The sequence below is a fragment of the Electrona antarctica genome (assembly GCF_951216825.1).
Source record: "Electrona antarctica genome assembly, chromosome: 16".
Taxonomy (NCBI): Eukaryota; Metazoa; Chordata; class Actinopteri; order Myctophiformes; family Myctophidae; genus Electrona; species Electrona antarctica.
The window spans coordinates 5463363-5488105 of record NC_136797.1 but is presented as its reverse complement, the minus strand read 5'-3'; the positions used below and the strand labels follow the sequence as shown (position 1 = coordinate 5488105).

The 24743-nt window shown below is 41.7% G+C and overlaps 2 protein-coding genes and 2 gene segments (V, D, J or C); 2 read left to right on the top strand and 2 right to left on the bottom strand.

Moving 5' to 3' along the window:
• Positions 1-24743, top strand: part of cryba4 (crystallin, beta A4) — a gene marked incomplete at its 3' end in the record, with an annotated part of 49555 nt that overhangs the window by 5643 nt on the left and 19169 nt on the right. The window lies entirely within an intron of this gene.
• On the bottom strand, positions 74-2037 carry LOC306939784 (immunoglobulin lambda constant 7-like). The segment is given in 2 exons: positions 1963-2037; positions 74-459 (listed from the first exon to the last, which is right to left on the bottom strand).
• On the top strand, positions 3614-9404 carry LOC306939080 (immunoglobulin kappa light chain-like). The segment is given in 4 exons: positions 3614-3664; positions 4058-4343; positions 8106-8152; positions 9073-9404.
• Positions 18190-21823, bottom strand: crybb1 (crystallin, beta B1; the record flags this gene model as incomplete). The annotated part of the gene is made up of 5 exons (XM_079523560.1): positions 18190-18364; positions 18938-19080; positions 19599-19731; positions 20721-20839; positions 21701-21823. 5 exons carry the CDS (start codon positions 21821-21823, stop codon positions 18190-18192), a joined length of 693 nt encoding a protein of 230 aa, XP_079379686.1.

Here is a 24743-nt window from a genome sequence, read left to right as displayed (position 1 = left end):
TGAAGACAAGCAGTTCTCCGTCTCTGACACTTATGACAAGACTTTACTCGACATATTATTATTATTATTATTATTTGCCTTTTCTTTCCTATGAAGCAATATTATTCATAAGCTCTCTTATCAACATGTCTCTCTACTTCCCACACTGTGTCCTGGTGATTTCAGTGGACTGTGTGTCTCCCTCATGGGTCACCTTGCAGCTGAACACCTCTCCCTGCTCCCACAGTGCCTTGCTCATGGTCAGGGTGCTGCTGCGTCCGTAGCGGCCGTCCTTCTCCACCTCCTCTGAGGTCAGGACCCCGGCCGCCGCCGCCTCCTGCCCGTCCACCTCCCAGCTCAGCTGGGCTCCTGGGGGGTTGTAGCCAGTGAGCAGGCAGGCCAGGGTGGCTGAGTCCCCGGCAGAGAGCTCCTCAGAGGAGGGAGGAAGCAGAGAGACAGAGGGCCTGACCGGCACTCCGGCTGGAGACAAGAGAGCAAGCGTTATTATGGCATATTGTGTAGTAAAACAGCAAGACATCCCCTTTTCTCTAGGTTTAGGTTTAGGTTTATTTATTTAGCAAACATAGACAATACATATCAAAGGAAAAAAATACAATGCAAGGAAAGGAAGAAGCCATGCTGTCCTGTATGGAAGAGGTCATTGATTAAGCAGATTAAAAGTTCATTAAGAACAATACAAAAGATTGACCAAGGGAGCAGCTGTGCAATAAAGAAATACAAATACAGACAAAAAGGGGAAATAAACAATACAACAACAAAAACACAAAAGAAAATATAACACCTCAAACTAAATTATGTAATCTACAGAGAGGAAGAAATAAGATATTTTATATGTTTCTTGAATATTGGCAAGGATCTATGAGAACAATACCCTTGAGTACAAAACAACGCCAACTAGACATTACAACAATTGTAGGGGAAGCTGACGATCAACTTGTAAAATAAATTAACTCAATACACGTGGCGTGGGTATATAGGCATGCAGTAGGCATGTATTCAACTAGTGCTTTGGATATTGTTTTAGTTCTATTTATTTACATGTTTTAAGAGAAAAGCTTTGATCTAAAATTATATTAGAAGGTTTCACTATCTCTGTTATATTTGTTTATTTTTTTATTTATGACCACTTTCTTTTAGGATTAAATAGTATTTATGACCACTTTCTTTTAGGATTAAATAGGAGCAAATAAAAGATTGAAGTTGACAAACTGTAAAATATGCTAACCTTTAGGAAAGAAATAAACACATCTTTCGTAAATGTTTCATTGATAATAATTATTCAGTGATTTTAATTACAAAATTGTACTTTTCTCCACAAAATTCTTCAATCACACTTTTTTAAATATATACAGTATATAATTCCAAACAGTCAGTCCGTCATTTCAGTCATCTATGAAATGGAACAATAAAATCACTACTTACTTTTGACAATGAGTTTGGTTCCTCCACCAAACGTGAGCCACAGTGATCTATTGTGGTGAAACCATCGTACAAAAACCTCCCCTACACTTCAATGACTTCACTCACTCATCACACTGTGATGACACTGCAGCTAATGCATTATGAATAACTGACTAATACTTTGTTATTTATATATTACACAATGATCTGGTACTTTTTAAATACGTATGACTGTTCACACACTCAGTGAAATTATTCAATGTGTAGTGTAAAAGTGTCGTTTTATAATTTTGTATCATTGCATAATAGTAATTGTGAAAATATCTTACTTCATTCTTATTAACTAAGTACTACAACATGGTGGTTTTTGGTGACAAAAACACAGAAATCAAGCCTATTTATGATTTTTATTCTGGACAATAAAATTGGAAAATGCTTTTTGTTTCCTTCTTTTTTGGGGGGGACAAAAATGATTTTGTAAATGTCAATTCAAATTGAAAATGTAATTATACAGATGGAGATCCCCAGACCGTATTCAGTAAATAGCATAATGAGTCTTACCACAGACAGGAGCCATCTTCTTTTATTTTTCAGTCACTTCACACTTTCAGTGAAGGAGGTTTTTGTACGACTCTGTATCACTGTGTGATCGGAAAGTGCTGACGTTGCTGACAGTGGTAAACTCCTGCATCTTCAGTCTGGATGTTACTGATGGTTAGACTGAATTCAAGATCATGTTGACTGCCTTGGTAACGACCTGATGTGGAACTTGTATGAAAATCCAGGATGAATTTAGGAGCTTGTCCTGGTTTCTGGTGGAACCAGACACAATATTTTTTGATGGCACCACTAGCTGTACAGCTGATGACAGCAGACTCTCCTGGCTGTACGGCGACAGATTCTGGAGTCTGGCTCATCACAATGTGAATGACTCCTGTACATCCTGAAACACACAACATAGGAACGTTAACTCACCTTGTTCTCATAATTATGCTGCTTATGTGTCTTGTATATCTATGCCGAAACTCTTAGCCGAATAAATCGATCTATACCAAAACTGGTTTACTTAAAATTCGGGTTCAGCCCTGAATAGAGACACTAGGGTTCATGTGTTTGATTGTTAATGTTGTCTGAACAGTTTCTGAGCCTACAGTATGTCTGCCAATGTAACAATATTCATGTTACACACTAGCTACAACATATGGTAACATTATTGATGTTACAGTAAGCTACCTCTCCTGACAGCTTTGATGCATGAAACAAGGAGCTCGACGTTTCAAGCAGAAAGTATAGTGTTGTGTTTCATGAGTTAAAGATCACTCACCTTGGATGTAAAGGGTGATTAAGATGTACATGCAGATGGCAGACATGTTGCTTTGACAGTATGATCTGTAGCACTGAGGAAACAGTCACGCTGCTGGCACATATAAAGCACACTGTCCTCTATGCAAATTAACTGTGGACTCCTTTTACTTGTTGTGTGGAGAGACTCTGATACGTTTTGATTTGTAATGGTTTGGAGGACAGGAGAGGCTCATTCTATAGATACTGACCTGCTTGTTTGTGTAAAAGTTATGCTAACAAAAGTTATATATAAACAATCTTGTGTTTTTGTTTACAAGGTGTTTACTGTCACAGTCATAACCACGACAAATGAATGTTAAATGCATGTACTAACATCTTTGATTACATTTGTAATGAAATTATAACACAGCAGTATTATAATATGTGGCATTCAGAAAGCATTAGTTTTACATTCATTTGTCTTTAAAGTGTGTGCGTGTGCGCGTGTGCGTGTGTGTGTGCCTGCGTGTGTGCGCTCGCGCACGCATGATGTATTTAAAGTACAGTAGCCAAATAAGCCATATTTTATACTTATTTTTCAATATTTTGACAAATTTTGAAAAGAGACGTGAAAAGGGACATTCTGAAAAAATGACTACTTGTCTTTTGTTACTTATATATTTGGTATATATATATATTAATATATAATATTTACTATATATTTACTATATATAGTATATATATATAATACTTTTGTACTTTTACTCATTTAGTATTATTTTTAATAAAGGCCTACATTGTGGTATTGCTACTTTAAACATCTGGGTACTTCTTCCACCACAGTTAATTTGCATAGAGAGGACAGTGTGCTTTATATGTGCCAGCAGCGTGACTCTGTTTCCTCAGTGCTACAGATCATACTGTCAAAGCAACATGTCTGCCATCTGCATGTACATCTTAATCACCCTTTACATCCAAGGTGAGTGATCTTTAACTCATGAAACACAACACTACTTTCTGCTTAAAACGTTGAGCTCCTTGTTTCATGCATCAAAGCTGTCAGGAGAGGTAGCTTACTGTAACATCAATAATGTTCCCATTATGTGTGTGTTGTATAAGGTGTAACATGAATATCGTTACAAGGTAGATTTGGCAGACATAGTGTAGGCTCAGAAACTGTTCAGACAGCATTAACAATCAAACACATGAACCCTAGCGTCTCTATTCAGGGCTGAACCAGAATTATAAGTAAACCAGTTTTGGTATAAGATCGATTTATTCGGTCAAGAGTTTCGGCATAGATATACAAGACCCATAAGCAGCATAATTATGTGAACAAGGTGAGTTAACGTTCCTATGTTGTGTGTTTCAGGATGTACAGGAGACATTCACATTGTGATGAGCCAGACTCCAGAATCTGTCGCCGTACAGCCAGGAGAGTCTGCTGTCATCAGCTGTACAGCTAGTAGTAGTGCCATCTTAAAATATTGTGTCTGGTACCACCAGAAACCAGGACAAGCTCCTAAATTCATCATGGATTTTCATACAAGTTCCACATCAGGTCGTTACCAAGGCAGTCAACGTGATCTTGAATTCAGTCTAACCATCAGTAACATCCAGACTGAAGATGCAGGAGTTTACCACTGTCAGCAGCGTCGGTACTATCCGATCACACAGTGATACAGAGTCGTACAAAAACCTCCTTCACTGAAAGTGTGAAGTGACTGTGGTAAGACTCATATCCTATTTACTGAATACGGTCTGCATGGGGATCTCAGTATAATTCTATTTTCAATAAATAAATAAAAAACATTGTCCATAAAAATCATAAATATGCTTGATTTCTGTGTTTTTGTCACAAAAAACACCATTTTGTATTAACTTAGTTAATAAGAATTAAGTAAGATATTTTCACAGTTACAATTAATGCAATGATAAAATACAAAAAATGACACTTTTACACATTGAATAATTTCACTGAGTGTGTGTGAACAATCATACATATTTAAAAAGTACTATATCCTTGTAATATATAAATAACATATTAAAGTATGGGTCAGTTATGTGTCATTACAGTGTATGTGAGTGAGTGAAGTCATTGATGTGTAGGGGAGGTTTTTGTACGGTAGTTTCACCACTATAGATCATTGAGAAATTATTCAGTGCTGTAAAAGGTATTATTGCATCAATTGTAATTGTAATTGACTATACTGTATATTTATGTGTCTTTACTGAACATTTAAATAGAAATAAAGTTGAAAGATGTGTTGTTTTCTGTAAATACATCCAGTCTTGCCTTTCAGTCACTTCTCTTCTCACTTGGTCTTTGACAGCAGGAGGTTTTTGTACGACTCTGTATCACTGTGTGAACGGCCGGGCTTCATGTTGCTGACAGTGGTAAACTCCTGCATCTTCAGTCTGGACGTTACTGATGGTTAGACTGAGTTCATAATTATATCCACTGCCTTGATAGCGACCTGATGTCAATCCTGCTTCAAAATTGATGATGAATTTAGGAGCTTGTCCTGGTTTCTGGTGGTACCAGGCTAAGTCATCGTCAATGGCACTACTAGCTGTACAGCTGATGACAGCAGAGCCTCCTGGCTGTACGGCGACAGATTCTGGAGTCTGGCTCATCACAATGTCTCCTGTACATCCTGAAACACACAACATAGGAACATTAACTCACCTTGTTTCCAGACCTTAGCCTGGGTTCCAGGCTGCTTCGCTGCGTGATTTAACAAATTATTTAACAAAATAATGATTTAACAAATCACGGAACGCAGCAAACCAGACTGGGAACCAGGCTAGTTAGACCTATATGGGTCTTATAAACGATTATCTAGTAACTATCCCAGTTTTAAGTATCTACACTTTAACCCTATATGTACTTAGTTTTACCAGGGTCCCCCATCAGGGCACTATACTTGTCCCCCAGGGCACCATGTACTTGGGTCTGTTCCTTTTTCTCTTAAACAAAACTCTTGGCTAATAATAGCCAATCTTATATACCAAACTCTTGGCCCAAAGTAAAAGTAGTGTATTGATAATGCTATATGAACAGTTACTGAGTGTGTACAGTGTATATCTGCTATGTTATGGTACACCTTGCAACACACAAGTATGGGAACATTAATGATGTTATGTTAACTCTCCTGACGGCTTTGATGCATGATTTAAGCAGTAGTGAAAAGTAGTGTTGTGTTTCATGAGTTAAAGATCACTCACCTTGGATGTAAAGGGTGATTAAGATGTACATGCAGATGGCAGACATGTTGCTTTGACAGTATGATCTGTAGCACTGAGGAAACAGAGTCACGCTGCTGGCACATATAAAGCACACTGTCCTCTCTATGCAAATTAACTGTGCTGGAAGAAGTACCCAGATGTTTAAAGTAGCAATACCACAATGTAGGCCTTTATTAAAAATAATACTAAATGAGTAAAAGTACAAAAGTAATATATAGTAAATATTATATATTAATATATATATATACCAAATATATAAGTAACAAAAGACAAGTAGTCATTTTTTCAGAATGTCCCTTTTCACGTCTCCTTTCAAAATTTGTCAAAATATTGAAAAATAAGAAAGTATAAAATATGGCTTATTTGGACACACACACACACACACACACACACACACACACACACACACACACACACACACACACACACACACACACACACACACACACACACACACACACACACACACACAATTATTGAATAAGTAATGCTTTCTGAATGCCACATATTATAATACTGCTGTGTTATAAATTCATTACAAATGTAATCAAAGATGTTAGTACATGCATTTAACATTCATTTGTCGTGGGTTATGACAGTAGTAAACACCTTGTATAGAAAACACAAGATTGTTTATATAACTTTTGTTAGCATAACTTTTACACAAACAAGCAGGTCAGTATCTATAGAATGAGCCTCTCCTGTCCTCCAAACCATTACAAATCAAAACGTATCCGAGTCTCTCCACACAACAAGTAAAAGGAGTCCACAGTTAATTTGCATAGAGAGGACAGTGTGCTTTATATGTGCCAGCAGCGTGACTCTGTTTCCTCAGTGCTACAGATCATACTGTCAAAGCAACATGTCTGCCATCTGCATGTACATCTTAATCACCCTTTACATCCAAGGTGAGTGATCTTTAACTCATGAAACACAACACTATACTTTCTGCTTAAAACGTTGAGCTCCTTATTTCATGTATCAAAGCTGTCAGGAGAGGTAGCTTACTGTAACATCATTAATGTTCCCATATGTGTGTGTTGTATAAGGTGTAACATGAATATCGTTACAAGGAAGATTTGGCAGACATACAGTAGGCTCAGAAACTGTTCAGACAACATTAACAATCAAACACATGAACCCTAGCGTCTCTATTCAGGGCTGAACCAGAATTATAAGTAAACCAGTTTTGGTATAAGATCGATTTATTCGGCTAAGAGTTTCGGCATAGATATATAACACCCATAAGCAGCATAATTATGAGAACAAGGTGAGTTAACGTTCCTATGTTGTGTGTTTCAGGATGTACAGGAGACATTGTGATGAGCCAGACTCCAGAATCTGTCGCCGTACAGCCAGGAGAGTCTGCTGTCATCAGCTGTACAGCTAGTAGTGGCATCAGCAAATATTGTGTCTGGTACCACCAGAAACCAGGACAAGCTCCTAAATTCATCCTGGATTATGCTTCAAGTTCCGGTGTAGGTCGTTACCAAGGCAGTGGCAGTGGTAGTGAATTCAGTCTAACCATCAGTAACATCCAGACTGAAGATGCAGGAGTTTACCACTGTCAGCAGCGTGCTCACTATCCGTTCACACAGTGATACAGAGTCGTACAAAAACCTCCTTCACTGAAAGTGTGAAGTGACTGAAAAATAAAAGGAGATGGCTCCTGTCTGTGGTAAGACTCATATGCTATTTACTGAATACGGTCTGGGGATCTCCATCAGTATAATTCCATTTTCAATTTGAATTGACATTTACAAAATCATTTGTGATTTTTGTCCCCCAAAAAAAGAAGGGAAAAAAAAGCATTTTCCAATTTTATTATCCAGAATAAAAATCATAAATATGCTTGATTTCTGTGTTTGTCACCAAAAACCACCATGTTGTAGTACTTAGTTAATAAGAATTAAGTAAGATATTTTCACTAACTATTATGCAATGATACAAAATTATAAAACGACACTTTTACACTACACATTGAATAATTTCACTGAGTGTGTGAACAGTCACACACTGGAGAAAAAGTACTAGATCATTGTAATATATAAATAACAAAGTATTAGTCAGTTATTCATAATGCATTAGCTGCAGTGTCATCACAGTGTGATGAGTGAGTGAAGTCATTGAAGTGTAGGGGAGGTTTTTGTACGATGGTTTCACCACAATAGATCACTGTGGCTCACGTTTGGTGGAGGAACCAAACTCATTGTCAAAAGTAAGTAGTGATTTTATTGTTCCATTTCATAGATGACTGAAATGACGGACTGACTGTTTGGAATTATATACTGTGTATATATAAAAAAAAGTGTGATTGAAGAATTTTGTGGAGAAAAGTACAATTTTGTAATTAAACTCACTGAATAATTATTATCAATGAAACATTTACGAAAGATGTGTTTTCTTTCCTAAAGGTTAGCATATTTTACAGTTTGTCAACTTCAATCTTTTATTTGCTCCTATTTAATCCTAAAAGAAAGTGGTCATAAATGTAAAACAAATATAACAGAGATAGTGAAACCTTCTAATAATTTTAGATCAAAGCTTTTCTCTTAAAACATACAATAAATAGAACTAAAACAATATCCAAAGCACTAGTTGAATACATGCCTACTGCATGCCTATATACCCACGCCACGTGTATTGAGTTCATTTATAGTCAGCTTCCCCTACAATTGTTGTAATGTCTAGTTGGCGTTGTTTTGTACTCAAGGGTAGGTTGTTCTCATAGATCCTTGCCAATATTCAAGAAACATCTAAAGAAATATCTTATTTCTTCCTCTCTGTAGATTACATAATTTAGTTTGAGGTGTTATATTTTCTTTTGTGTTTTTGTTGTTGTATTGTTTATTTCCCCTTTTTGTCTGTATTTGTATTTCTTTATTGCACAGCTGCTCCCTTGGTCAACTTGTAGTCTTTTGTATTGTTCTTAATGAACTTTTAATCTGCTTAATCAATGACCTCTTCCATACAGGACAGCATGGCTTCTTCCTTTCCTTGCATTGTATTTTTTTCCTTTGATATGTATTGTCTATGTTTGCTAAATAAATAAACCTAAACCTAAACCTAGAGAAAAGGGGATGTCTTGCTGTTTTACTACACAATATGCCATAATAACGCTTGCTCTCTTGTCTCCAGCCGGAGTGCCGGTCAGGCCCTCTGTCTCTCTGCTTCCTCCCTCCTCTGAGGAGCTCTCTGCCGGGGACTCAGCCACCCTGGCCTGCCTGCTCACTGGCTACAACCCCCCAGGAGCCCAGCTGAGCTGGGAGGTGGACGGGCAGGAGGCGGCGGCGGCCGGGGTCCTGACCTCAGAGGAGGTGGAGAAGGACGGCCGCTACGGACGCAGCAGCACCCTGACCATGAGCAAGGCACTGTGGGAGCAGGGAGAGGTGTTCAGCTGCAAGGTGACCCATGAGGGAGACACACAGTCCACTGAAATCACCAGGACACAGTGTGGGAAGTAGAGAGACATGTTGATAAGACTGAGAGCTTATGAATAATGTTGTAGCCTATAGGGCTTTATATCAGGAAATAAAAAGTAATTATAAAAACACATACAAATGTCATATTGTCATTACTTTTGTGGACCTGAGGAATCCTTCCTTTTTTACGATATGTATCAATATGTTTACAGTGTCACAGGCAGAGAGCTGCATGTCTACATTTCCTCTAAAAGTCAGTGACAGTCGCTTTATGTTCATGTGATGGATTCTTAAACCCAAATGGTTATAGGAATGAACAAATGCTGTCGTTATAGGGAGTTTGGACACTTCAGTCTCATGACAGCCAATAAAGATTTCTGTGTCCATTGTTCAGAAATCAATAGAACACGAGACAAAAACATCAAGATGTGGTTGATTAACAACCATTATAGTACAGGAAATCTATGGAAAATACAGGATCAACCTCTAACTAATTGCAAAAAAAACGAACTCGGCTGATTTTGCATCTTCAATATATCCTGAATAACAGAAAAAAAGTTGCCTGGAATTGTCTGAGGGGAAAGTGTTGAAAATAGCCTGTACAGTGTGGCCACCATTGACATCCTATTATAAGGTAATATTTTCTAAATGTCCTTATGCTTTAAGTAGCATGTGACATATCAAACTAGGGGGTTTTCATGATGCTGAATCCATTCCAAGCATTAGTTTTGCATAAAAACACTCATTGGGCTAAATTTGGCCATAGCAACTTGCCCAAATGTGCTGACCTCATTACATTTTGGCAAGTTGCTATGGCCAAATTTAGCCCAATGAGTGTTTTTATGCAAAACTAATGCTTGGAATGGATTCAGCATCATGACAACAACCTAGTTTGATATGTCACATGCTACTTAAAGCATAAGGAAATTTAGAAAATATTGCCTTATAATAGGATGTCAATGGTGGCCACACTGTACAGGCCATTTTCAACACTTTCCCCTCAGACAATTCCAGGCAACTTTCTTTCTGTTATTCAGGATATATTGAAGATGCAAAATCAGTTGAGTTTGGTTTTTTTGCAATTAGTTAGAGGTCAAATTACATTATTACTGGACTATTACGTGTGGTCTGTAGACGGATGCTCTGACTATACTGGCTTGGCTCAATGCTTATGGAAATGAATGGCCTTCATAAAGAAAAAACAAATAAAAATACATGTTGATGAAGTAGCATGCTGTCATTAATACTTACTGTATGACACATCATATCTGCTGCTGGTGGATGCATCAAACAGTGGGTCAATAGTATTTTATTGGGAGTAATTATTAGTAGTTTAGTTTCAATCTGCTGGGATTAACGAAGCAATAATCTGATTCCATCTTTATTGGAACGCTATTGTATTATATATTATATATTGTATATTGCACTCAATATATGAACCACTCGTTTAAATATCTGCGACTCTGTTCGTACAGAGTCTTACGTCATGTTCGTTTTACATGTTCGTTTTACGTCAACCCACATTTGAATAATAAAGACATTTAGTGTTCCGTGAAGCATTAAAAACATAAGAGTCTGGGGTGTGTTTTGTAAAAGCACTGAAACAGTATGAGTCTCTATAAGGAAGGAAACAGAAGAATAATTACACCTATTTTATTAGGAGTCAACCCACAGAGCCTAGTCCTTCCACACGCCAGAATGGTACCTCCCAGTCCCAGAGCCTAGTCCTTCCACACGCTCGAACCTGAGACCTTCTGCTTTCCAGACCCTATTTTTTTGGTGAATAGATTTGGCTTAGATCGAAAAAAGAGTGCACCAAGTACAGTGCACCTCGGATCTGTTGTATTTAGTACTATAGATCAGGGGTTCTCAACCCGTGGGTCGCGACCCCTCTGGGGGTCGCCAAATTATTTTGGGGGGTCCCCAAATGATAAAAAAAAAAAAAAAAGAAAAGTTTCTTTTTCTTTTTGCAACTGAATGGCTGGAAAGTGGAAATGAAGAGTTTACATATAATACACATAGTACATGCATACACCTTCCCTAATGATTATATCTGGTTTCAGTATTTATTTATGGTGTATTGTCTCTATTATTAAGGTTATTGTAGCAGTCAATTTATATTGGGGGTCGGGAGGGGGCGGGGCGGGGGTCCCGAGACATTGCCAAAGCATTTCCGGGGGTCCCCGCCCGGCCAAAAAGGTTGAGAACCCCTGGGGTTAACCCTTTAAGACCAGGAACGCATCTGTGTCGCCTTAACCGTGTAGCTTTTAACCACTTTAACCATTATTTTAAACTTTAGCTGTTGACAAAATAGCAGATCTACAAGCTCATAGCGCGGCACCGAGTGCCACACCATGAGCTTGTAGGTCTGCTATTTTTGAAAAATCTTGAAAATGGTTGCAAATCCTTGAATAAGTTAAATAAAAAATAACTCAAATCTTTGGTTCTGGTGGGGTCCCTGGAACAACATATTTTGAGATGGCGGTCTGCGGCCCAATACATGAAAAGGTTTGAGAACCTGAGAAACATAGGTTTTTCAGAAAACTGTTAGGATTTAGAAGACATTTGGTCTCAGGTCTCAATTAAGTGGTTAAACTGAAGTCCCCCCTAGGGACTGCAGGGTGCCACAGGGTGGTCTCAGCCCCCCCTAGGGACTGCAGGGTGGTCCAGGGTGGTCTCAGTCCCCCCTAGGGACTGCAGGGTTGTCCAGGGTGGTCTCAGTCCCCCCTAGGGACTGCAGGGTTGTCCAGGGTGGTCTCAGTCCCCCCTAGGGACTGCAGGGTGGTCCAGGGTGGTCTCAGCCCCCCCCCCCCCCTAGGGACTGCAGGGTGGTCCAGGGTGGTCTCAGCCCCCACTAGGGACTGCAGGGTGGTCCAGGGTGGTCTCAGTCCCCCCTAGGGACTGCAGGGTTGTCCAGGGTGGTCTCAGTCCCCCCTAGGGACTGCAGGGTGGTCCAGGGTGGTCTCAGCCCCCCCTAGGGACTGCAGGGTGGTCCAGGGTGGTCTCAGTCCCCCCTAGGGACTGCAGGGTTGTCCAGGGTGGTCTCAGTCCCCCCTAGGGACTGCAGGGTTGTCCAGGGTGGTCTCAGTCCCCCCTAGGGACTGCAGGGTTGTCCAGGGTGGTCTCAGCCCCCACTAGGGACTGCAGGGTGCCACAGGGTGGTCTCAGTCCCCCCTAGGGACTGCAGGGTGCCACAGGGTGGTCTCAGCCCCCCCTAGGGACTGCAGGGTGCCACAGGGTGGTCCAGGGTGGTCTCAGCCCCCCTAGGGACTGCAGGGTGCCACAGGGTGGTCCAGGGTGGTCTCAGCCCCCCTAGGGACTGCAGGGTGTCACAGGGTGGTCCAGGGTGGTCTCAGCCCCCCTATGGGACTGCAGGGTGCCACAGGGTGGTCTCAGCCCCCCCTAGGGACTGCAGGGTGCCACAGCACTCACTGTACTGAACCATGACCATGCAAATCTATGTCTAAATACAGTTGGTGGACATTTACTAAGTAGCCTACAAAGTATCTCTACTTAATTATGTACAACTTTGTGGTACTTTTACTACTTGAGTGAGTGTGTCCATTTTTCAATACTTTATACTTGTAGGCCTACTCCATCGCAAATATTGTAAGTTGTAGAATACTGCAGTTATTTTATTATTATTTATTTTTTTACAAGCGTGCGCACCCCACCAGCTTTTTAACTTTATCCCATTCTGGGTGGGAACCCCATTTGGTGTTTTAAGCATTATGTTATACTTTAGCTATTGGAAAATAGCAGATCTACAAGCTCATAGTGCGACACTATTCTGTTCTGTCCCCTGTACCATGTTGATCTGTTCCTGTAGTGTACTGTATTGTATTGTGTTTGTGTTTGGACATAGTGTTGGGTGCTAGCACATATGCACACATGGCATCAACGCATGGTGTTGTGTGCTGGCACACTACACTCTGTCTTTCTTTTATCTGTATTGTATTGTGTTTTTGTACGGACAGTGTTGGGTGCTAGCACATTGCACACATGGCATCAACGCATGGTGTTGTGTGCTGGCACACTACACACTGTCTTTCTTTTATCATACATTTTTTAAGAGCCTGCCCAGGGACTACAGATGGAAATTAGCTTTGGCTAACTCTGGCCCATTTACATTGAGGTGAAAACTGACATGTTGATTAATGAGCTTTGTCCCTGTCAAATAAATAAATAAATAAATTAAATAAACACAGAGTGCCACGCTTACGAGCTTGTAGGTCTGCTATTTTTGAAAAATCGTGAAAATGTGCCGCAAATCTTTGAATATATATTCTTTCAGAGCGAACAACATGTTTTCAGATGGGGGTCGGCGGCCAATTACATATAATCTTGGGGTCCTTGACATCAAAATGTTTGAGAACCACTGACATAGAAACATGAGGTTTTTCAGAAAACTGTCAGGATTTAGAAGACATCCTCAGGTCTAAATGGGTTAATAAAGTACCCTGATTTTACTTTCGCCATCTTCTCCTTTTTTTAAACTTTTTTTGTAGTGCTCAGATCACCGGCCCTTCTTTCTTGTAGAAACCAGTTTCTTGTTGAATTATTGAATGTTGGATCAATCGTTGATGGTTAATACTGTGATTAGAAGATTATAAATACTGTAGTTTGGTTATAGAACATTATGAACGGATCACGTTGTTTTTCATTCTGAGAGGATTGGCCTGCGTGGGGTTTACATGGTATGTTTACAGTACATTTATATAATTATGGACATTGAATTGAAAAATCACTTGAAAAATCCACAAAACGACGGGAAAAACGCAGCAAAAAATCTGTGCAGGGACCTTAACTTTTATATTTTACTTTGGGAACTATATAAACAATACTAGTGCAAACAACATATTCCATTCCGTGTTGGTGTTGCTCTGTTCTCTTTACAAGTTAAATCAGTGTTGCTTGATGATGAAATCACGGTTTAAATTTAAGAGGACAGTTCATATAATTAATTCCTGTGGATCACAACCATGTAGTGTGCTCAGAAGAACACGTTCTAGAGATTATCATGAAGTGTCTTCAGTCAGTGTGAGGAGAAACCAGTGAACCTTGAAGATGTAAATCTCTTTGAGACAAGTCCCCGGGGACAGCTGACATGCTAACAGTTAGCACAGTTTCACTTTCCACTGAGCAGATGTGAAGAGTTTCACATCCGCTCCGGCAGTGGCTCAGGGGTGGAGTGACCGGATGGCAACCAGTTCCAACCAACCCGGGATCCCCCAGAGTTATAGCCTGGCTAATAAGCCAGACTAATATCACACAACACTGTCGCGGTATATCAGTCTGGGCTGGCTCCACTTGGATTTCATTTCCCGGGGAACATTTTCTCTTTGACGCAATTGGTCAGAGCTACTGTCAGTCAAAAGTCTCAAGCATTGAACGTCACTGTACCAAAGCCCGCCCATATTGCATACCGTGTCCCGATTGGTCCGACCTGTTCTCGATTGTAGGAAAGAGGCGTGCTACTGAGCCTCGCCAGACCGAAATCCGCTGGTAGGCAACTTTTTTTTGCCAACGGCTGATTCGGTCTGGTTTATTAACCAGGCTACCAGAGTTAGGCCTGACTCACACGTGCACAACAGATTGATGTATAGCTGATGCATGAGACTTATTGACTGATGCAAGCTCACAATGCATTTCCAATGGGAGTCACATGGTTTGACACAACATTTGTGTTGTATGAGGGGCAGTCGAAACACAGCCGAAAGCCGTACAACACAAATGTTGTGTCAAACCATGTGACTTCCATTGGAAATGCATTGGGGCAAGATGTAAACAAACCCTTTCTTTACATCTAGCATGCATCAATGTTGTATGCTAGATCGAAAGGTGCATGTGAGTCAGGACTCAGGCCTTAGGGTTAGTGTCGAAGTGTCCTTGAGCAAGACTCTGAACCCCTAATTGCTCCCGATTTGCAGGTTGGTGCCTTGCATGGTTCCCTCTGTCACACATGGATGTGTGGGTGAATGTAAAGTGCTTTGGATAAAGGTGCTATATGCAACATTTACCATTTCCTGTGGGTCTAGTTAAGTGAAACTGCTTTTGGCTGTGTGTTGATTAGCGGCCTGTTACCTATTTGTGTTCATATGTAAGGGTTCTACCTATTGTTTAATTATTTAATGTTTCGTTGCTATGCACTTCAGATCTTGCTTTGGAGGACCTGTCTGCCACCGATTGGTGGGGCACCTTCAATCATGCTGGACCAATCACGGAAGAAGGCCTCCTATTTAAAAATAAAAAGAGTGGTAAATGGTAAATGGTAAATGGTGCATTTATATAGCGCCTTTATCCAAGGCGCTTTACATAGATTTGTGCATTACATTCACTCTTATCATCTCTCTCTCTCTCTCTCTCTGTTTCTGGCACAACAGCGCCACTTTTGCCCCTACTGGTACTCTAAACATAGTCACATAGGTAATTAGGACGGACATTGCTGTTCCTTGGAGTGGTTGCACCACTCAAAAACTGTCAACAGCTGTGTGCACTGGCAGTGTGTTAGACTGTCCATGAATGTTTGTTGGTGTCTAAAAGTTTAGTAACACAATGTTCTGGCCACGTAGGCACGCCACGTACCCTTCTTGAAAGGTTCAATCTGATACGGTGACGTGTTAAGTTCAAATGAAGAGTTTTGGGGCAGCTTTTACTGTCGAGCAGTTTAACTCGTCTCAGATTGATTCCAACCACAATCCTGTTGTGAGTTAAACCTGTGGTAAAATCACGATGACCAGATCCTTTCAAAGTATTAACACATTCTGGACGGGAACCCGTTTTGGTGTTTTAACTAAGCATTATGTTATACATTATGTAATAGCAGATCTACAAGCTTGTAGGTCTGCTATTTTTGAAAATCACACCCGTGTGAAGTAAGTGGTGCAACTCCATGTGGGGGTGGGGGGTGGGGGGTGGGGGGGAAGTTCCAGACCCACAGGAACGCATCCAGGGTGCCGGCCCGATTCCGGCGAGCCGCCCCGCGTCCGAAACGGTTGAGAAATGACAAAGTTACCGTGTGGGGGTCCCTCTACTGTACCCTCTACTGTACTGTACTGTTACTGTACTATACTGGCACACCCGAAATCACCATATATACAGTTAATATGTGCGTGTGTGTTTGTGTGTGTGTTAGGTTACGCACAGGTGCTGAAAAACAACCATGCTGTTTTCGTGCTCAGACGCACCCAGCCAGCCAGCCCACATTTTCACGATTTTTAAGTGGTTGCACCACTTCAAAATCGTGAAAATGTGGCACAAATATTTGAATATAATATTATTTCAGAATACTTTTTATTTATTCCGACGTCAGGCCTAAATATGAAGTTACAGTGAGTAATCAGTTCCCAGGTGGTCAGCCACTGGGGCTGGGGTTGATTGAGGACACAGCAGTGGTTCTCAAACCTTTTCATGTCAAGGACATTTCAAGTTAAAAATAATTCAAATATATATGAGGCCCTAGGGCTCAAACTTTTTCATGTCAATGACAAGGACCCCCAAATTGACACTAAATAGCCTGCGGACCCCCATTTGAAAAGATATGCCAGGGACCCCAGTAAGAGAAGATTTTTATGGTGGCAGTGATTTTCAACCCGTTTAATTTCAAGGACCCCCAGTTTGACATGCATTAGTCTACGGACCCCCCATTGAATAGCATTTCTATCTCTGGGACCCCCAATTTATATTGTAAAATCAATGCTAATTTAACTCTGAGAGTGTACAAATGGAACCAAATGGACCCATTAGGGTCCATTTGGTTCCATTTGTACGCTCTCTGAGTTACAGACCCATAAAGTGTCCATTTGGTTCCAATTTATCATTTAGCTGGGTCCCCCCTGGAACTCCCTCAAGTACCCCTGGGGGTCCCCGGACCCCACTTTGGGAACCACTTGGCTAGGCTATAGGCCAGTGATTCCCAAACTGTGGTGCGTGCACCTCTTGTGGTGCGCCAGCGCCTTCTAGGGGCCGGTGCGCTACATGAAAAGGCTAATGGTGCAGTGCTATGGTTTTATTTTAAATACCTTAACATATTATGCCAATATATGGCAAGTATATGCAGAATATAGCTAATATACTACATATATGCTGCACATATATTCCATATTCAGGCTCATATGTGCATATATGTGGATATATAGGGAATATGTCTCTATATAGATTGTGCCATTTTTATTTCCATGTGGGGGGGTTATTTCCAGCTAGGTCTGGAGGTAACAGGGGGTGCATGGCCAAACATGTTTGGAAACTGCTGCTATAGGCTATAATTATATATTGGCCTATTATTATTATTATTTTGCATATTAAATATGTGTGGATTCCCACATATACAAGACCCAGTATGTGACAGTTATATATACCGGTAAATATGACTACTTATTTTCTCTCTAAACATTCAAATGTTGCTTCATTCTTGATATGTTTGTTTGTGTAACAAAAAATGTATAGCGTGCTTCAGCATCCCTAAAAGGTGGCTGAAATGCCCCTGATGGAGCTCAGAATGTTTCACTTTCATGTGTTGTTGCTGGAGTTCCAGCCTGAATTCAAGTCAGTCAAACCCAAGAGGCTCAAGTTTTTTTTTTTTTCCAAACATATTTATTTTGGCATAAAAAGTCAGTTAAGGCTGTCCGGTACACTGTTGTCATTCTTTATCCTTTTGGGTAGGGGAGGGGGGAGGGGGGGGGGAGGATTTGAGGGTTAGGGGTTTCTGATTGAATTAGGAGGGGAGGGGAGGGGGGGGGGGGGGGGGGGAGTTAGAGAAATAAAAAGCGCCGGATGGGCGGTTGAGAGTGAGGCATGGTTGCAACTACACCAGGCGTCCAGCAGATGTCACTGCTCACTTGCTGGCGGTCAGGTTGAAGCATCCCCTCTGGTGGAACTGCATGTCACGGACGCGACGCATGGACTGCATCTGAGGCTGGAAGGCGCAGAACTCGTTGTAGTGTCTGTAGTCACCGCACTCGAACAGGTACTGGTAGCCTCTGTAGCCGGGGTACTGGTAACCCACCCAACTGAGGAACACAAGAGAAACTCCATTAGAACACAAATAAATGTATGTGGCCCTTTCTTTCTCTTTGTAGATGTATTTATAGTCCATATATCTTCCTTTTTGGCCTGATATTAAGATAGTATAACATTGCGGATTCACAGAAATATGACCCTTTATATCTAACAATATTTGTCCATATTCACTTTCTACTTCCTATATGAGCACTGTATTCTGTACGGTCTATTTTTTTTTTCGTCTCAAGGTTATGTCGACATTGTTCCTGGAAGTACAAAGCCTTATTCTTGACTTTCTGTCGAGCATAAATGGGATATGTGCCCAGTTGTATCGTGGTCTATTTTAGAAGCTCGTGCTCTGTGCCTCTACATCTCATGTTAGAGGCATCTCATGTTAAAACAGCCCTCATCCTGTCCCAGAATGAATGAGAAAATAAATGGAGCATGTACGGATAGGAACAAAACAAATTTCACCTGTAGAATCTGTGATTCGATGTGAGACAATACATCTGATTCTGTAGGCCTATATAGTTCTGAATCCTGTGTGGTTGTGTGCGTGTGTGTGTGCATGTACTACTCACACTCCACCGGGCACCCTCACGCTGCCCACTCTGTCACAGAAGCCATGCGCCCAGAGGGTGGGCACGTCATCCTCCTGGATCTCCATCTTGTTGCCCTTGAAGTCGGAGAGCTCAAACAGGCAGATCTTGTGCTCCATGCTGTCCTGTATGTGTGGAGAGAGGGGGGGGGGGGGGGGGGGGAGGTTTTTAGCTCGGTTTTCTATATTCAAACCTGTAGGAGGGTCAAGGTCATACATCCTATAACCTGTAGGAGGGTCAAGGTCATACATCCTATAACCTGTAGGAGGGTCAAGGTCATACATCCTATAACTGCCCAACTATGTTAAAGTCGTACGATTTGTCACAGACGTTTAATAACGCAGTGAAATTTGTTCTCCGCATTTGACCCGTCTTTTGGAGCGGTTGAGCCGCCGCAGCCAAGGAGCGGTGAGCTGCAGCCGTGCCGCGCTCGGGAATCATTTGATTAGTTGATTTGACCCCCCAATCCAACCCATTGATACTGGGTGCCAAGCAGGGAGGGCATTGGGTCCCATTTTTACAGTCTTTGGAATGACCCGGCCGGGGGATCGAACCCCCGACCTCCCAGTCTCAGGGCGGACACTCTAACCACAAGGCCACTGACCCACTGAGCTGTATACATGGTAGGCCTGTCTATACTCACCATGCGGATGGGCCTGAGAGACATGAGGCAGTCGCTGCGGTAGGAGTTGCTCCATGTGTCCCAGCGAGGATACTCTCCCTTCTCCAGGATGAACATCTCCCCACGGAAGTTAGTCTGCTCAAAGGCGACAAAGCTGAAGAGGAGGAGGGGGTGCAGCCGCCGAGGGCAGGGAGAGCACAGGGGGGGAGAGGAGGGGAGAGGAGGATTATTGGAAAGATAGTGACCCAAAATGATCAGGCGCCTTTTATGGGGACACGTGATGGTGTGATGGATTCACTCTGCATTTCAGTACAATCTAAAGAGGCACCTTACATATTTCTATTACTCGTTTATACTTCTCTATTTCAGAGACAAATCTCCACTACATTCATCCGACACGTTTTACTATGCTTTGCAGATTCAGGTTATTGCTATGAAATTATAAATCCACTAATACATTGCGAGGTTAAGCTACCCAACCAACCTTACCTACAGTATATGAAATTATATGATGAGCTCCTCTGGAGTAATAAAGTGATGAATGCATTAATTACCAATAACTATGTATACAGTCTGCAACAATAACATGACCTTACATATTTCTATTACTCGTTTATACTTCTCTATTTCAGAGACAAATCTCCACTACATTCATCCGACACGTTTTACTATGCTTTGCAGATTCAGGTTATTGCTATGAAATTATAAATCCACTAATACATTGCGAGGTTAAGCTACCCAACCAACCTTACCTACAGTATATGAAATTATATGATGAGCTCCTCTGGAGTAATAAAGTGATGAATGCATTAATTACCAATAACTATGTATACAGTCTGCAACAATAACATGACGGTGTACTCACTTATATGACTCTGAAATGGGCATTCTGTGTAATAATGACTACTTTTACTTAAATGCATTTTGATGCCAATACTAGATTTTGAATGCATGCTTTTGTACTTTTGTACTTTTGCACTGTGGTATTGCTACTTAAATTTAAGTCACTGTGATTGTCCCTACATTGACATAGCACAAGTACATCTTAGAATGTCTTTGCCTAGTGGGTTACATTGGGACTGTGTGTGTGCGTGCATGTGTGTGTGTGTGTGTGTGTGTGTGTGTGTGTGTGTGTCCACTTACGGGCCGCACTCAACGATGATACTACGAACTCTATCCATGCCGCGGTCACACACGTTCATACACTCGTTCTGGACCTCCATCATTCTGCCCTGGAAGTTCTCCTGGTCGAACAGCATGATCTGGAGAACACGTTTAAACACACAGTCAGAAACACATCCTCATGATCTGGAGAACACGTTTAAACACACACAGTCAGAAACACATCCTCATGATCTGGAGAACACGTTTAAACACACAGTCAGAAACACATCGTCATGATCTGGAGAACACGTTTAAACACACACAGTCAGAAACACATCGTCATGATCTGGAGAACACGTTTAAACACACAGTCAGAAACACATCCTCATGATCTGGAGAACACGTTTAAACACACACAGTCAGTAACACATCCTCATGATCTGGAGAACACGTTTAAACACACAGTCAGAAACACATCGTCATGAACTGGAGAACAGGTTCTACACAGAAACGCATTTTCACGGACAGATTCTCTGCTTTCTCTGTTTTGTTGTCACGGCTTAAAATGTATGGAGCCAAGAAAAGAAGTATACTGTATGTACGTAGGCTTCTGTTTATGAATAGGTAAATACTTAAAACAAAAAACTTTGGCTATGCCATAACTGTGTGTATACAATGTGTAACATTGATCTACTCTCTGTGTGTGACTATACCTCACTGCCCAAATATTTCAACATTTTCTTTCTTTTTCTTGTAAAATTGACCAATTACCCATCATCATCATAATGAAATGTCAACGTCCCAAAATTAGGTTTCTTTAAAAGAAGAGAATTGCGAACTCAGGTCTCTCTATACTACAGTTCTGCTGCTTTGTTCCCCCTGTGTGTACACCGAAAACTATTTTTCACTTTAAATGCTTGCCCCCCCATGCAGAGAACAGGGACATCCACGTATCGCGTTGGTTAAAGAAGAGTATAGTATTATTTGCGGGACATGATGAACATTGAACAGGGACTCACTCTGAAGTTGCCCATGCCGGGCTCTCCGGTCTTGGTGGCCTTGCTGCTGGCAGCAGGGGCGGGGGTACCCTTGTCCTTGGCATCGGTGCCCTGGCTGGAGGCGGACTTGGCGGTCTGAGACATGGTGAGAAGAGTCTGCAGGGCGAGGGAGGGAGGGACGGAGGAAGAAGGCAAGACAAGCAAGATGGTGAAAATAAAGTCACAAGTGGCACTGAGATATATATAGAAAGATGCTGGCTGAATGAATGAGAATGGGAGGACCGAGGATGAAACAGGTACAGGTGACACTGGCTTAATGGTGACAGGTATAGGCATGTATTAGCTTTTTGTGTGTGTATATATATATATATATATATACAGGTTCTATATCCATGAGGGCTCCAACGACCGATAATGTTTCTAATTGCGATCATTCAATTCATCCAATGATCGAGAAACGTGTATTTGTATTTATTTATTTTACATCAGTCGATCAACGTGGGGGGAAAGTATTTCTAATAGATTTGTTTCATGGAGTATATATATATATATATATATATATATAAATATATTGTCAATTTGACGCACCAATTGCCGATATGCAAGCTCACTTGTGAGCTTGTAGATTAGTAGATATAGATCAACTATTTCAGCCATTTATTAAAATGGATTATTATGTTTATAATCAATTAAATCAATTAGTTTGATTGACTGTTGCACGCTCCATATCGGTTGGTTGGGATTTGGACTAAAAAGCAAGGCATCCCAGGACAGGAGCTCTGCTGTTTCTGTGACACTGCTGGCAGGCCTGGGGCTTGAGCTTGGAGTCTTTTCCCCCCGCCTGTGGGTGGCCCGTGGTGGGTGGCCCGTGGTGGGTGGCCCGTGGTGGCCTGTGGGTGGCCCGTGGTGGGTACAGGGAGACTAGTGTGTGGTGGTGGTGGTCCCTGGTGGGTACAGGGAGACTAGTGTGTGGTGGTGGTGGTCCCTGGTTATTACTATGACAGTAGATGGATGGCCTATGGCTGTCTGGCTGTGTGTGTGTGTCCGGTGTTGGGTGTGCTGCTGTGTGCTTACCTGTGTTGTTAGTACGGCTTGCGGTGCCCGTGTATGTGCAGTGGCTGGCTCGTGCTGGTCCCCTCAGAACCGCATCCAGCTTTTATACCCTGGCAAGGGCCGCGCGCAGGGGCTCACCGCACAATGAAAAGCCCCTCGTCATCACAGTCGGCCCGTGCCAAAGCCAGCGGGTCATTGCATAGGCCTAGAATCGCCGCTGGTCGTGCCTGTAAGCAGTTTGCTTGTCAAAGGAAAGCCCTGACAGCGCACTTTCTGTCTCTGTTGGAGCCCGCACGGGGCTCTGAGCTGCGGTTGAACATGGAGGGATGCGATGCAACGGTCCAGACCAGAGTGCATAAAGAGTTAACTCGTTTTCAATGTGTTGCCACCACCCCACCTGTTCATTCCGTTGACTGAAACTATGACCAAAAATGTTTGTCGAATACCTTTTTTCACTGACGAAAACTAAGATAAAAACTAAATAGAAACTAAGCTATATGATGACAACAACAACTATGACTATATATAGGACAATTTCGTCAAATAAAAAACAGACTAACATGTTAGGGAGGGACTATTGGAGAGGAGTAGAACTATAAGAAGTGTGCAGGACAGGTGTCACGCTCTGAAAATACTTGTAGATCGACTATTTTCGGAATGCAAGTGTAAATAAGGCAATAAGACGCACCATCCCGTTGACTAAATCAACTGTTGATTTAGTTGACTAAAGGACTAAAAACTAAATGGAATTTTATTCAAAATAATGACTGAAACTATTGTCAAAATGCACACTGCACAGCTCACTGTATTTTGATTAGTTTAAAAGCGAGGCAATTAAGGTCGCGTTTGTGTTGATTTCATGGCATTACATTTAACCACGGTATTATAGTTTTAAAGCTATTAAAGAAATTACCAGAGCGTGACATATCAGCCTATTGGACTTCTTGGGTCTGTATAGCTCTGGTCCATAGCCTTTAGGAGGGCCATTCAAGCAGCAAGCGGAGCCCGCAGCACCACCTTCTCGCTCGGGTGGAGTCTGCGGAACCATTGCCCACCACTCCTGAATGAAGTGTCTGGTGCTGGGACTCTGGTGCAACGCACAGGTCCTGGGCCTGGTGAGAGCAGGAGTGGACCTGGTGAGACGTAGGAGGGGCCCGGACAGGAGTCAACACACAGAGCCTATAGTCCTTCCATGCGCCAGAAGCGTACCTCCCAGCCCTGGCAGAGTAGTTCTGGAGTAGTTTCAACGGATTGTGTTCCCTAATGGGACTGATTGAGGGTAGCTACTGGGACGTAAGTCGGGACTTGATCACCCCGGCTGGGTCGCCTGAGTGAGGGGTATGATGTTCGAGAGACCCGAAACTCCGATGACCTTGGGATACATCACTGAGGATACGTCCCAGGTGCATCCATGCAATGTTTTTTTTTTATTTGTTAATTGTAGACTAGCTAGATTTGTGTTTTGACTTGTGTAAATGGTAAATGGTGCATTTGTATAGCGCCTTTATCCAAGGCGCTTTACATAGATTGTGCATTACATTCACCCATTCACACACACATTCATACACCGATGGCAGTGGAAACCATGCAAGGCACCAACCTGCACATCAGGAGCATTTAGGGGTTCAGTGTCTTGCTCAAGGACACTTCGACACTAACTCTGGGGGAGCCCACAGGGTTCCGGTCACTCTACCCCTGAGTCACTGCCGCCTGTGTTACCTGCTTATTGTAGAATTCAAGTTAAATGTTGTTTTATCTAAGTTTTGTGTTTTATTTGTATTTAAGTTTAAAGTTTTAAGTTGCTTTACTGTAAGTTAAATGTAGAAACTAATCTAATATTTTTCTTTCTTTCTTTCTTTCTTTCTTTCTTTCTTTCTTTCTTTCTTTCTTTCCGCCTTATAAAGAAAAGTCACTTTAAAGGGGCATTCCACTCATTTTCAACATTTACTGTCATTAATATACCTTAGAGCTGTTGTGTGGAAATAATTAAAAAAGTCCCCCCATTCTGTGT